Source organism: Odocoileus virginianus, chromosome 5, assembly GCF_023699985.2.
Source record: "Odocoileus virginianus isolate 20LAN1187 ecotype Illinois chromosome 5, Ovbor_1.2, whole genome shotgun sequence".
Lineage (NCBI taxonomy): Eukaryota > Metazoa > Chordata > Mammalia > Artiodactyla > Cervidae > Odocoileus > Odocoileus virginianus.
In genome coordinates this window covers 28,847,805-28,864,066 of record NC_069678.1, presented here as the reverse complement: position 1 = coordinate 28,864,066, position 16,262 = coordinate 28,847,805, and the positions used below count along the sequence as shown (strand labels likewise).

At 35.2% G+C, this 16,262-nt stretch overlaps 1 protein-coding gene across 1 annotated transcript in view; it reads right to left on the bottom strand.

The window, feature by feature from the left end:
* Positions 1-16,262, bottom strand: part of COL11A1 (collagen type XI alpha 1 chain) — a 214,344-nt gene that overhangs the window by 145,641 nt on the left and 52,441 nt on the right. Inside the window, exon 5 of the mRNA XM_020906100.2 lies at positions 2,830-2,958. Within this exon, the coding sequence (XP_020761759.2) occupies positions 2,830-2,958 (129 nt within the window). The remainder of the gene's footprint in view (positions 1-2,829; positions 2,959-16,262) is intronic.

The following is a 16,262-nucleotide window of genomic DNA, read 5'->3' as shown; positions in this document are numbered from 1 at the left end:
AAATAGTGGCATCGCAAGTATCTGTGTAACTATGAGAACTAAGATATCTGATATATATTAAGTGCAAAAAATTAAAGGTAATAAATTTCTTTATAAAACAGTGTTTTTCTCTTGCTGCTTCTTCCTTTTCATGTTTTATACTGATACAAAAAATAAGAATGTTAATTCCCTACTGTACATAGGACATTGCAGTCTGTGTTATATTCAATATATTAAGAAAGAACTATATGCAGATTTAACATCCAATTTTCTAATTAAGACAGAAGGATTATTTAACATGGTAGAAAAATTCCCAAACCACCATAATTTTAATATTGGTTACTTCGCTATATAAATGGTATCATGGAAGTTTAAGTTGAATAATAGTTTCATATTAACACTGTATTTAAATCTATCATTTTATATTTTACTCTGATTATGATACAATGTTACACCAAACACCAAACCAATCAATAAAAAGTGATTCTTAAGAATGAATTAAAACATGCTCTTTAGAAGATATGAACCATACAAAATCACAAGTTGAAGAAAACACATTTGAGTTAATTTATAAAATAAATTGATATTTATTAATCCAAATCAGAATGATAATATGTGATTGTCACAAATTTATTAATGGAAAATTAAGCAATGTAAAGTACAACATGTATGTTTGATGCTCTAATTTTGCACTATATTGTATTGGTAACATTGCATTTGTATTTTGCATAGGCAAAATATCTGTTGTACAATTATTAAAATGCATACTTGTAGTATAATGATACAAAAATGGCTATAGTTAAAAAGTAATATAAGGATGGCTTACAAGTCTATTAACCAGGTGTTTTTCATACTAGTAAAAAAGATTTTTCTTACTGAAGTATCAATGTAATTTAGTATTGGGGGGAAAAGTGAGAGCTGATTCTTCAAAAAAATTGTTCTAGATGACATATGCAATACAGAAACTAAGAAATGCTATTATTGGATCACCCAACAAGATTTTCATGCAGTCCTTATCACAGCAGTACATTCTTTTCCTCATCAGATGTTTCTAGTAAAAACAAATTTGACTTACCAGCAGAATGTTAAACTTATGAATCAACAACTAAAGTAAAAAAGGGAACACCTACTTTTTAATGAATTTAAGATAAAAATGGTTAAAACTATTATTTTTGCCTTAAAATAACTCAGCTTACCTTACATAATAGCATTAAAACATGGGAATAAAATAGCTCAAGGTGATATAATAAGAATGCATACCTTCATTCTTCCAAAAATCAGAGCCATATCTGTTGCTAAAAAGAACAAGACTTATCTTTCTTAAAACAGGAGCAAAACATTAATAAATCTCATCTGTCTTGAACATATATACTAAATGTTATAAATTTTAATATTGAGTCTCCACATAGTGTCTAAGATATAAAAACACTAAACCTGAAGATATTAGAATGTTTTAGTAAATCATGAGGGAATTCACAGATTGTTCTAATAAACCATGAGGGAATAAAAAGAATGAAGCACTTGAGAACTGGGAGACAGGCAAACACAAACATCCAAGTAATTTCTCTTTTATTCTCTCATATTTGTTTTCCTTTTAGCTTCTTAAAGCTTTACTCTAGTTCAAAAAAATTAATATTAAATTATGGAAAAAGTCAGTGCAACAGAATTCACTAACATACCTTAAAAAGAAAAGTAATGTCAGAAATTAGTAAAACACAAATTTCATTCACATGCAGAAATAACAGTAAACTAAAACTAAGAGATAAGATCTTAACCTGCTCTAAATAAAAAACTCACAAGATGGTACTTCATAGTATTTTAAAAGTCAAGAAGAAAGCTATTTGAGTTATTTTCAAAGATAAGGATAATCTTGATGTTTATAAACTTCCACCGTAACTCCTAAAATGTTAAACTCTTCATCTTAAAAAAGAAATAAAAAGTTTCGCACTCAACTAAAGACTCAACTCCTTCCAGAATTTGCTTTTTAATTTCCAGAAAATCCACATTAACAAATTTTACCTAAAAATTTGCATAAAAGGTACACTGTACTATATTTTTGTTCTTTGAGATATTCAAGTCTGACAAAACGACTGTTGCTAACTTAAATGTACATATTTTTTATCTGAGAGAGAACAGGGTCAAATTTCATTATGGTGAATTTTCTTGTAAAAGCAGCCTGGAAAAATGGTTTCACACTGGAGCTTCAAATAAACTAATGCAGAGTTAATCAAAGTATATGAACATCTAGTTACTGCAATCGGTTCATACTGCTTTTCATTCCATTGCTCTTTGTCTCAAGTCTTGTGCAAGAAAAGGAAAACTTACATATCAATGTAGCATAACCATATAAGAAATGGAAAAAAAAAAGAGTCTCTAAATATTCAACACAGCCTGAAAACGTTAAGATAGCACTAACATCCCTTCTTTCATCTGCACAAATTGTCAAAGGCTTGAAGATATGGCAAGTATACTAGAAAATAGTTATCCTTGTCATGAGGTTGCTTTAATTATAAAAGTAACAAGGAAAAAATAAATGTTGGAGAAATTATCTCTTTTCTCATCTCCCTCTAAAAAAAAAAATCCTCCTCTACACACTGTATAAGGGAACTATATTTCTAAGAAATTAAGTAACAAAATACTTGAGATTGAAACAAACATCAAAAATCTTCTTCAAATTGCATCTCCTTTGAAATATTAGTGAAAGAGTGAAAGTGTTAGTTGCTCATTAAAACACTATTAAATAAAGGTATAGTTTACTTAAAAGTGAATAAATAGAGACACAACTTGAAACTGCAAACCATGTCATTACCACTGCAATGAGAAAACCTGCCCTGATCTTACGCTCCTCACCTCGTCGACCTGGGGTTCCTGAGCCTGAGCAGCCTTGGGAGCTGAGGAATCACAGTCTGGACTATAATGCTCACAGTAGTCATATGCTGCTTTGGGGTCACCTATGATCAACAACTGCTGGATGTCCCCCTGCCAAGAAACAAACATGGTTACTTAGCATATTCGAATACACATATATCCAGAGAAAGATTTACCCAAGACATAATGTTGTTTATTTTCAAATATTTGAGAAGAAAAATCACTTACATTTCAATGTTGAAAGCATTCTTATAGGATTGAGAGAGAAATTCACAACTACTTAACAAATCAGATCTTAATATCTTCCAATAAAAATTAATGAAAAATATATTTTTTAAATTTTAAATGTAATAAAATAAAGATTAGAAATAATAATAGGGTTAGCTAAAGAGTTTTAGTTTCAGGACATTCTGGAAACTGTATGAATAAGAGGAAAACCAAATATTTTGCTCTTGAAGTCATCTGAATATTTCTGCATGGGTCTAATTTGACATGAAGCAAGTTTGATATAAATCTATGGGTCATGATCATATTAATTTAGAATCATACCCAGACGTGGAAAAATGTCTGGGTTAATATCCATCTGACTTGGTGATTCAAGTTTCTGTAAGTTTGAGAACATGAGTCTGATTCACAAAACTCCTGATTTCATTTTGAATAATTTCCGAGTTATTATAGCTTTCTCTACATCAGACTAGCATAAGTTATTTAGAGCCTGATGAAAATTATAAACATCTCTAAAACTGAGTAATAGGAAAGAATTCACAGCACTTTTATGACACAGCATTCATTTATTCATCAACAAATGTGGATTGAAAAAGTGCAACACACAAGACACTGAACATAGTGTCATGGGAGGTGCAAACATGAGCTTGATATAATCCTTGCCCTTGCAGAGTATGATACAACGGTTAGGATTTAAAACTAACAAAATGGAGAACAAAGTTTATAACCAGAAAGATACAAGCAAACTCCTGTGAAAAGTACTCAGAAAGAGTATAAATTACTTAATTCTAGCCCACAAGCTTTTATTAAATATCATGGCTACTATCTGTAGTGTGGTAGTTAATTCTATTTGCATTGCTTTCTTCTGTCTAAAAAGCACTCTATATGCATATTCTTAAAATTAGCATTTATTTTAATGGCTCATAAATCTATATTTTCATCCCTATCACATTACTGAGGTAAAATTTATATACAGAATTTATTCTTTTAAAGTGTACAGTTCAGTGTTTCAGTTCATTTACAGGGTTTTCCAACCATCACCAATATCTAATTTTAGGAAACTGTCATCACCCCTAAAAGAAACACCACAACCAATGACAGTCACTGCTTACCTTTCCTTCCCCCAGCCCCTGGTAACAACTGGACATTTCATATCTCATGAAGCCTTTTGGGACTAGCTTTTTTTAATCTACCATGTTTTCAAATAAATGGACTCATTATCATGTCTGTGTTGCTATGCTTGATGATGTCCCACAGGTCTTTTATACTCTGTAAACTTTATTTCAAGTTTATCCTTTCTTTTCTTCATACTGAGGAATCTCAATTGATTTTCAACTCCAGATCTATTTTATTCTTTTAAAAGAAATCCAACAGTTATTTATCTCTATTTGATTAAAACATCATTTCTATATTGTCAGTTAGTTCTTATACTGTGGTTTCCTTTAGTTGTTTTTTTTTTTTTTAACATACACATAACTGCTGACTTAGAGTCTTTTGTAAGTCCAATATCTGTCATGTCTTCAAGGACATAGATTTGCTTTACCTTTGTATGGGACATAATTTCTTGATTCTTTGCCTGTCTCATAATTTTTTCTTGACAGTTGCATATTTTAAATATCACCTTTGGAAACTGCATTCCATTATGCCTTCCCCTCAATGCCTGGTATTTCTGTGTGTGGTTATTTTTGCTGCTTGTTTAGTGATCTTTTGAAGTAATTCTATAAGTCAATATTCTTTATTTTCTGTGTCCACTGAGGTCTCTACTCAACTAGGCTAGTGATAAGTAAGTGAATGAACAGAGAGTTCCTTAAAAAACTTTCACTATTTGCCAAGTCTTTGAGTGTGTATTTGTGTGTGAGTACGCCTTTAATATTTCAACAGTTTACAACTATGCTTTAGATTTCATTTTTTGTTATACAGATCCTAAAGCTCAGTAATATTTGAGATATTAGGGTCTCTTCAGGTCTTTTCTCAACATGCACACAAGGCCTCATAGATACTCAAGAAAGTACAGAAGCTTTTCAGTGTCCTTCATAGACATCTCATTTCCAGTTTTTTTCTTCTTAGTGTCTTTGTCTAATCCTTGTTTGCTCCACACCCTAACATTTAAGTGAACACTGCCAACTACTAAGATCTGCATCTAGAATGTATCATTAGTAACAGAAAAATTACTAAAATTAAAATGTCAAAAACACACATCTGCCAATAAAAATTTCACTAACATGACATATTACAATGCTTGATAATCCTTAAGATAAATTTTGTTGAATTAAGAAATTTCCTCAGTCAGATTTAGCTATAATTTTTCAGTTACTTAGTCATTTTATTCAATCATTCGTTCAGAAAGTTCTCTATAAGTGCATGTAATCTCGGTGGCTCAAAGGTAAAGAATCCACCTGCAATAGAGGAGATGCAGAGACACGTGTTTGATCCCTGAGTTGGGAAGATTTCCCATGGGGTGGGGAAATGGCAACCCACTTTGCTTATTTAAAGTATATGCAGAGTGTATCATGCAAAAAGCCCAGCTGGATGAATCAGAAGCTGAATCAAGATTGCCAGGAGAAATAACAACAACCTCAGATATGCAGATGATATCACTCTTATGGCAGAATGTGAGGAGGAACTAAAGATCCTCTAGATGAGAGTGAAAGAAGAGAGTGAAAATGCTGGGTTAAACCTCAATACTAAAAAGCTAAGATCATGGCATCCAGTCCCATCACTTCATGGCAAATAGAGGGGGAAAAAAGTAGAAGCAGTGGCAGATTTTATTTTCTTGGGTTCCAAAATCACTGCAGGGCTGAATGCAACCATGGTGACACTTGCTCCTTGGAAGGAAAGCTAAGACAAACCAAGACAGCATATTAAAAAGCAGAGACATCACTTTGCCGACAAAGGCGTGTACAGTCAAAGCTGTGGTTTTTCCAGTAGTCATGTATGGATGTGAGAGTTGTACCATAAAGAAGGCTGAGCACTAAAGAACTGATGCTTTCGAATTGTGTTGCTGGAGAACACTTTCTGAGAGTCCCTTGGACCGCCACAAGATCAAACCAGTCAGTTCTAAAGGAAATCAACCCTTAACTGGCAGTACTGATGCTGAAGCTCCCCTATTTTGGCCACCTGATGCAAAGAGCTGGAAAAGACTCATTGGAAAAGGCTATGATGCTGGGAAAGTTTGAAGGCAAAAGGAGAAGGGTATGGTAGAGGATGAGATGGTTAGATAGCATAACCAACTCAATGGACATAAGTTTGAGCAAACTCTGGGAGACAGTGAAGGTCAGGGAAGCCTGGCATGCTTCAGTCCATGGGGTCGACAAGAATCTGATATGACCTAGCAACTGAACAACAAATAACCAGTAACAGAGAAATTTTAATTTTCTTCATTCTGCTGTTTAAAAAAAGGATATCATTCAGTACATCTTGAATACTGTCATCTTAGAGGATCTCAGTTAGAAATTCTAATTCTTGAACCCCAGCTTTGTCATTAATTACTCAGAATTATGCAAGTCATTTGGACTTCCCAGATGGTGTGGTGGTAAAGAATCTTCCTGCCAATAAAGGAGACTCAAGAGACATAGGTTTGACCCCTTGGTTGGGAAGATCCCCAGGAATAGGAAATGGCAACCCACTCCAATATTCTTGCCTGGAAAATTCCATGGACAGAGAAGCCTGGCAGGCTACAGTCCATGGGATTGCAAACAGTTGGACACAACCAAGTAATTAAAACTTCAGACTTAACTTACAGATAGTATAATAAACTAAATGCAGATTTTACTGAAACACAAAAAAGTTGTCTGTTGATGCCATATGGTATTTTTAATAGCGTATTTTTTAGAATACTGGTTTCCTAAGTACTTAACTATTCTAGTTAAGGCACTCCACTTCATTAAATGGAATCCTGCCATTATTTCCACTATAAATTCTTTATTCAGGTGTTTGATATTCAGCCATAAAATATACTACTGGAAAGAAACTGGAAAATTTAGTTAAAAATCTATAGTGCTCTTTTTCCCAGAAGGTATTTTACAGTGTTTTATGGTAATCATATGACATGTTATGAGACAGTCTGTAGACAAACAAAAGCATCCTGACAGGTTGAATGAACCATAAATATTTAGATTCAATAGTCATAAAAATTTCCATAACTGGAATAGGGTGAAGCTACCAAGTAAAATTGGCATCTGCTGCACACAACATATGAAAAAGACATCCTCCTCCTCTAATGACCCACAAAGCCAAAATTAAAGCACAGCTGATGCAATTACCTTGCTATCTACAGCTGCGCCAACTAGGTCTGGGTCTATACTATAGCATTTGTCTATAGACAGGATGATTCTGGAGGAGGAAAACAAAATAAATGTAAGAAAACTGAATAGAAATTATAAAGATATGGTGCCTCTGAATGTAACTTCCATTGCAAAAGTATTCTGACACATTTTTATCACAATAAATTGTGTAAGTATTAGCATATCTTCAATTCAAAGCTAAAATATAATGCATATATCCTAACAATTATTGTTCGTTATTTTTGGTTGTATATGCATATACATGTTGTTTAGTGTCTGATTTAATTTCAAAGGTTTTGAAAATTCAAAATTTCATCTCCCCTAAGCCTGGAGTAAAGCACACACTGCAACTGTATTCTATAAAATCAGCTAGCCTCCATATTTCCCGAAGCACATCCTTACTTGCATCACTTCCAACATGTAGGTATCTCAATGGGTATTAATGCATTTATAAAATACTTCTTGGGAAAATCTTAACTGTGTTATAAGTAAATAAGAGTTAAGGTGATGAAGAAGATGGAGAGAGAAACAGCATTAAACAGAAAATGCATCTTAAAACTTTGGATGCATGAAGCTGACAAACTTAGAAAAGGACATACAGTGCTGCATAGTTGGAGGGATGGCCCTACATGGTGATAATGAGTAGTGAAGATTGAGGGATAAAAGAGAAGAAAAACAAAACAAACAAACAAAAAACTAAGGAAGGAACTGATTTAAGAAAGGTTTTGTGTGTGAACTGAAATCTAAACAGTACAGAGTGTTGTTAAAAGACTTTGAACCATGGAGTAAATTGATCAATGCTGCGTTTTAACAAAACTGCTATGACAACATGGGGGAGGATGATTTTAAAGCAGCCAGTTTGTAAGCCTAAGACTCCATAAGAAATCCATTGAACTTAAGCACTGAGAAACTGAACTAAGGCAGCAATAGGAAGAAGGGAATAAAGGATGGTGGTGGTGGTGATATAGTTGCTAAGTGGTGTCCGACTCTTGCGACCCTGTGAACTATAGTCCAGTAGGCGCCTCTGTCCATGGGATTTCCCAGGCAAGAATACTGGAGGGGGTTGCATTTCCTTCTCCAGGGGATCCTTCTGACCCAGAGATAAAACCCAGGTCTCCTGCATTGCAGGCAGATTCTTTATCAACTGAGCCACCAGGGAAGCCCCTATGGAATAAAATATAGATATAAAAAATATCTAGGAATAAAAGATAATAGAGTTTATTAGAGAAAACGTGTGAAATTTGGGAACTGACCAGATGCTGATGATGAGTGGGATGGGATATGCAAGGAGAGGAGGAAGTGCATTAGAGAGTAATGAAAGGTAGTTTTGTAGTTTCTGGTATGTACTAGAGTAGGAAGGCAAAGGCATTTGTTTGACTGAGGAACATAATAAAAGAGAAAGATGGAGGATCAACCTTTTAAGTCTATGAAGTAAAATGATAATTAAGGATTGTTTTTAGAAAAGGTTCAGTCTTCTTTTTAGTAAACTTCCCTTTATTTCCTTTTGAATTGTGCTCCTCTGCATGCCAACTGTCAAGTTATGTAACTGTGGCCAAACTAAGCATCAGTAAGAATCAACATTCAGTCAATCAATTTAAAGAAATTTTCCCTTTAACCTGACAGCACATACTTCTGTAATAATTAATACCCATTTTTTTTCACTGATAATTAAAGACAAAATGAACTTGCCTAGATTTAATGTTATGGGCTGGCTGATTTGCGTCCCCAAATTCACATGTTTAAATTCTTAGTCTCAGAATATGACTGTATTTAGAGATAGGACATATAAAGATAGAATTAGGATTAAATGAAATCTTTATGCTGGGCCCTAATCCAATATAGCTAGTCTTTCTATAAGAAAGGAGAATAGGACACAGACACCACAAAACGAAGAACGTGTGAAGACTCAGGTAGGAGACGATTATCTCCAAGCCAAAGTGAATGGTCTCAGAAGAAATCAGCTTTGCTGACATCTTGATCTCAGAAAAGGATTGGGGGCAGGAGAAGAAGGGGACAACAGAGGATGAAATGGCTGGATGGCATCACCGACTCGATGGGCATGAGTTTGAGTAAACTCCGGGAGTTGGTGATGGACAGGGAGGCCTGGCATGCTGCAATTCATGGGGTTGCAAAGAGCCGGACATGACTGAGCGACTGAACTGAACTGAACCGATCTCAGAGTTCAAGCAAACAGAACTGTGAAAAAGTTAATTTCTGTCATTTAAGACCCAGTCTGTGGTATTTGGTTGTGGCAGTCCTAGAAATGAATATAGACTGATAATTACTAGCTGTTTATATTTATATCTTCCAAGTATTATCTATAGCAGAATTAAGAAGAGCACTTCAAAACAAGTATTTTTGTTCATAATATGGGTAATGTCAAACTATGTCAAGGAACTGGTATTAAGTAGATGTTGTGGAAGTATTGACTGATTTAATATGACAAGTAGCTAGAATTCAGGGTAATCACAGGTTATAACGCACCTGGACAGTATCATCATGTGTAAATATCCCTGAGGCATTGGGGGTAACAGAGAGTAAAAAATGATAAAAAAAATAAAACAGAAAAGAAAAAGAAAAATTATTGTCTCAAGTATAAATAAAGAATTTGAAAGCATTGAGTTGTTTGTGTGTGTGTGTGTGTGTGTTAAGTTTTATTTGGGGAAAATGAGGACTGCGGCCTGGGAGGCAGCATCTCAGACAGCTCTGAGAGATGCTCCAAAGGGGTCGTGGGCGAAAGACAATATATAAGGTTTTGGTGAAGGGGGAGTTCAATACCATGAAGCACTCATTTTACAAAAGGTTTTTTTGTCAGTCATGAGGATCTGATGTCACCATGAAGGGATTTAGTGCTTCTCTAGATATGAGGAGATGCAAGGATTAGATCATAAAATCTGTTTCTAAAAACATCCAAGTATCTAAAGACCTGTCCCACCGGATTCCCTGGAGCACAGAGTGCCTCTCTCCACCCTGACCTCCCTCAGGGGGTGTTGAAGGTCACCAGCTATAGAGGCAGATGGCAAAGGCCTTTGCTGTTCAGTAGTTGGCAAAGGAATTTAAAAGCATTGAGTTTTTAAGTAATAAACAACTTTATCAAATTAAATTATGCTAGAATTTATACTGGCTTCCCAGGTGGCTCTAGTGATAAAGAACCCGCCTTGTCAATGCAGCAGATGCGGGTTCGATTCCAGGATTGGGTAGATCCCCTGGGGAAGAAAATGGCAACCCACTCCAGTATTCCTGCCTGGAGAATTCCATGGATAGAGGACCTTGGTGGGCTATAGCCCATAAGGTTGCAAAGAGTCGGACATGACTGAAGTGATTTAGCAGACATACAAGCTAGAGTTTAAATATCTACTTTTATGATTTTTTAAAGTACACTTTCATTACACTAGTTAAAAAGATAAAACAACTCCTGGTTGTATCACTGTTGTTGTTTAGTCACCCCGTCATGTCCAACTCTTTGGGAACCCATGGACTGCAGCATGCCAGGCTTCCATGTCCCTCACCATCTCCCAGAGTTTGCCCAAGTTCATGTCCATTGCCATCAGTTATGCCATCCAGCCATCTCATCTAAATGAAATTATATCCTAATTCTACTTCATGTCAACAGTGAAAAGAAAAAATAATAGAAAAAAATTTTATTATTTTTATATACTATAAAATATACATATATAAAATCAGAAAAATATATTTTTGTATTCTATACCTAATTGTATTTATTCATGTTAATATAAGTGAAGAGTAAAATAACATACTTTCTTGAATTAAGAAAACATATGCAAAATTAAACTACAATTCTTAAAAAAGAGATAATTCTTAGATTACAAAAGATAATTCATTTCAAATGTTCATTAAATATGAATATTTTAAATATGTATAATCAGAACTTGATCTTCCTCCAAAAATAGAGTCGTCTGATACTTTTTATGAATATCTATTGTTCAAATAATGTAACTAAAGATAACATTAAAAAGCCTAAACAGAGGATTTAAAAACAAAATGGAAATCATTTGAGACTTTACCTTTAAAAATTAACTTGAGAAAAATATTATTTGTATGAAAGAAAACATTATGCATCATTTAATATTTTTAAGTTGTATTTTAGTACAGACTCAAAGAAAAAATTCATATTAGTAATATCAGCATAAAGGTCAAATATGGATTTGCAAGCAGGTATGCCTTTCACTAGCTGTCACACAAAGTTAACTGTAGAATTTGAAATTTACTTTACATTTCATGGCCTTTGACTTGGCAGTAAATTTTGAATTTATTTTAAAGTAATTATCACCTTTTGAATATGGAAAGAAATGGTAGACTGTTTTAATCATTTCATAAAGAGTTCAACAGTTGAACTGGCACATTTACTCTTTTAACTGAAACAAACTAAGTGTTGTCTATCATTTTTTTATTATCAGTTTAGCATAATTTTTATTGCCTAATTTTAACTCTAGAGAAAAAAGATGAAAAGAAATCATTGGTTGTAGCATCTTGATACATTTATTATTCTAGTAATAGTTCTGCATGCAATGACAGTGTCACAGAAGTAACAGGTCCCATAAATAACATTTAAGAATACTTTCTTTTTCTACTCTGTTGCACTGCTCTACTATTATAAATGATATATTTCTTAAGTGAATTGAAGTTTTATCAAATCAAAATTGGCCCTTTTATGAAATATATAAGCCTAAGAGGATTTTTAAAGTGTATATATATATATATACATATAACTAATATGATATACCTTTTACTCTTTTAATTTTAAAAAGCATTTTTTCAGTAATATTGTGAAAACTTATTTTCTCACTACAGAATATAGTCAATCTATACATATGACTACTGAAGAATCAAAGATGGGGGTCATGTTCTCAAAGGTGAAAGCCAGAATTCCCTGTAGAAACGGGAGTTCTTGGAAAGAACTACACAGTTGTCTTGAAGGAAAAAGCAAACCTGTTACACAGCATTCTTAATTTAAGAAGGTACTTCATGCCTTACAATTTGAAGACAAATTTAAGGCTTCTCCCTCCTAAGACAAACTCTTTTCTTTAAAAAAAAAAGCACAAATAACACACAATTTTTTAATAGGCACAGATACATTATAAGTCAGATAATAAATGTATTTCTTCTATAACTTTTAGCGGTAACTTACACAGCAATTTGACAGCCAGATAACTTTCAGAATCCTTCACCCTGGTTATCTACCAATCAGCCATCTACCCATTTAATCAACACATTTATTCAGGAAAAGTAATATGCTGACACTATAGACAGGCAAGGGAGAAGTAAAAAGGAAAATCAGACCAAGATCCTACTCTCAGAGACTCTTTGTAACCCCATGAACTGCAGTCCATCAAGCCCCTCTCTCCTCTGTTCATGGGAATTTTCCAGGCAAGAATACTAGAGTGGGTTGCCATTTCCTACTCCAGGGAATCTTCCCTGACCCAGAGATTAAACCCACATCCCCTGCATTTCCTGCATTGGCAGACAGATTCTTTACCACTGTGCCACCTCGGAGGGTATGACCTGGGAAGGGAAATTACTTAGATATATTTCTTTAGCATTTACTGAATTCCAATTATGAAAAGGGGGCTTCCCTTGTAGCTCAGTTGGTAAAGAATCCGCCTTCAGTGCAGAAATTCACCTCCAATGCAGGTGACCCAGGTTCGATTCCTGGGTCCAGAAGGTCCCCTGGAGAAGGAAATGGCAACTGACTACAATATGCTTGCCTGGAGAATCCCATAGACAAAGGAACCTGGTGGGCTACAGTCCATGGGGTCACCAGAGCTGGACACAATTTAGGGACTAAACCAATTATGAAAAAAATAAATTGGGCCAGCAGGGGTGGGGCGATGAGACAACTTTCATCTGGGAAAATCAGAGGAATGATCTAGAAGGACCTGTCATAAATGAGATCATGAGAAAGTGTCTAATTTTTCTTTTAAATATAAAGGTACTTAGTATTCTTTGTTGGCTCTCAAATCCTAATCATTCACACTGCTCTCTCTCAGCCTGTGCCTGAAGAGTCTGACCCCACAGCTCACATCATCAGACTGTCTTGCAAGTGGTTTCTAGGACACACCATGGAAGTGACCACCAGGAGTTAGGAGTTCGGAAGGTGGGAATAGGGGGTAAAGTAGGTTCACCAGACACTTTCCTGCCTGACACTGCAGTCCAGTACCCTGATGGCTACTGCCACTGTCAGAAAGCACTTGAGCAGGGCTCTAGCTCTCACTGTACTGCTATTTATCATGGAAAATGGGAAAGGCAATGCTCACCAGCTAACTCTCCCTCCTTGTTCACACCTCCTAAATCACCTAAGTAGAAATTCAGTTTCCTGCTGGAACCACAGTGAACTCACAGGGACTATGAGATGTTAGACAAAGATCACGAGCTTAAAGGCCCTAAAATAACAATAGGTAGCTTCCTTTTATGCATATACTGTGCTTAAGGGTACAAATAATCAGTACAGATATGTATCAGTTTCCAGGAAAGTATGCTGTTTCTACTAGATGACACAGTTTATAATCTGGGCTCTTCATTTTTTTGCCAGGGTGGAGGGTGGTGGGGTGTGGGGTGGGTAGAGGTGGGGACTGGGGGCTGAGAAGGCACTGTGCAGCTTGTGAGATCTCATTTCCCCAACCAGGGATTGAACTCTTGGGTCATGGCAGTGGAAGCTCAGAATCTTAACCACTAGGCCACCAGGGAACTCCCAGGAGCTCCTCTTCTTAATAAGCCAAACTGTTGTTCAGCTAAACTCACTGGAATGTAAACATCATGAGAGCAAGGACCTGTCTGTCTCATTCTCCTGGGTTTCCACAAATTCATGGAATAGGCCTGCACATATTAATATTAATGTTTGTTTGATAAATAGCAGAAGTGAAAGTCGCTCCTTTAGGTCCAACTCTTTGTGACCATGTGTAGTATATAGTCCATGGAATTCTCCAGGCCAGAATACTACTACAGAGTAGCCTTTCCTTCTCCAGGGGATCTGCTCAACCCAGGGATCAAACCCAGGTCTCCTGCATTGCAGGTGGTTCAATAAATAGATACCCAGGCAATTAATTTATTCACCATTACAAAATTCAATTTTAACAACTGTAAATTAAAGATACTGTTATTTGTCTCAAATTTCCTACAGATTCTTTAAAAGCTAATACCTATTTTAACAATTTTTAAAGTGTAAGTGTACACAAATGTTAGATTCAATTCCTACAGTATTTGATGCCAGTTAAAAGAGAATACACTTTTGAGTTCAAACTTCTAAACATGTTTATGGACTGTATGAACACATAAAATTTAAGAAATGCTGCTGGAGAATCCCTTTGTAATCTTTCCATAAGTATACTCCAAAAAAGCTTGAGTTGCAGAAGACTTAAAGAATAGAACACTTAAAGAATAGAAGAGAAAGAAAAACACATTTAGCGAAGCAGTTTCCAGCATGTGATACTGTAAAAGCAATAGCTTAACAAAATTATACAGTGTCTCCACAAGATATTCCCTAGACACTAAAACTTCTGTTCATATTTGATATTAAATCTTTGCTGAAAAGTATGGTGGATCCTGGTAGAGGTTTAATATTGTATATCCAGGAATAAGAATGACACTACATCTTTAACATGCCATAACATTCTCAAAAAGTAGAGATTATCAGAAGATTAATATCAAAACTATGCTTCCTGTTACTCAGACTTCTGAATTTGCCAAGGCATTAGCTCTCATCACAGTTGTTCTTTTTTTTTTCAAACATTCTGTGCAGTTAATGATTCTTTCTCAACTATTTTGTGTGGAAAGGAAGACTGCCAAAATGCTTAGAATTTTAGTTTAACTGAAAAATGCATCAGAGATTGCATCTGCACTATAACTCAAAGGAAAAAATGAAGAAATCCCACATAATCACAGACAGAACTGCTACCCACCCAGTCTTTATATTTCACTGTCTCAAAATAAGCTTAAGAAATCAGTTGTAAGAAACTGAGTAGCATTCCTATGTTACTTGAATGCACTACTAATTTAACAACTATTTACCAAGTATCACAGAAAATGCCTAAAGTTATATAAAACACTACCACAAAAAGTATAAAATAAATATTTATCTTATATATTGAAAATAAGGTAACAAACATTTTTACTAAAAGACATCTATCGATGTGATTCTTATTATTATTCCACAAATAATAATAAAAGAGTAAAAGAAAAAACAATGAGAAAAAATGTAACAAATCTGGTCTCTTCCTTTCTTGTTTGCCAAGATGATTTATACTCAGTGAATTAATAAGTGCTAGAAAGCATATTTATTTCATCCACTTAAAAATATTTTCAGGCACTCTCCTAGACACTATGGATACAGTGCAAAGCCGCTGCTCTCTTACATTCCATAGCAGGAAGGAAGTGAAAGTCCCTCAGTCGTGTCTGAATCTTTTTGACCCCATTGACTGTCCATGGAATTCTCCAGGCCAGAATTCTGGAGTGGGTAGCTTCCCCCTTCTCCAGGGATTTTCCCAACCCAGGGATCAAACCTAGGTCTTTCACATTGCAGGCAGATTCTTTTACCGGGTGAGCCACAAAGGAAGCCCAAGAAAACTGGAGTGGGTAGCGTATCCCTTCTCCAGTGGATGTTCATGACCAAGGAATCAAACGAGGGTCTCCTGCATTGCAGGCAGATTCTTTACCAACTGAGCTATAAGGGAAGCCCTACATTCCACAGAAGGAAAGAGAAAATAAAACATAGTATCAGAAAGTAATAGGTGCTGGAAAGAATACAAAGCAGCTAGGAGAGAGATTTAGAAGCTTATTGTTGCTGTTCAGTCGCTGTCATGTCCAGCTCTTTGTGACCCCATGGACTCGCCCGCCAGACTCCGAAGGCAGAGTGCTATATTATAAAGTATGATCATGAAAGATTTTGCTAAG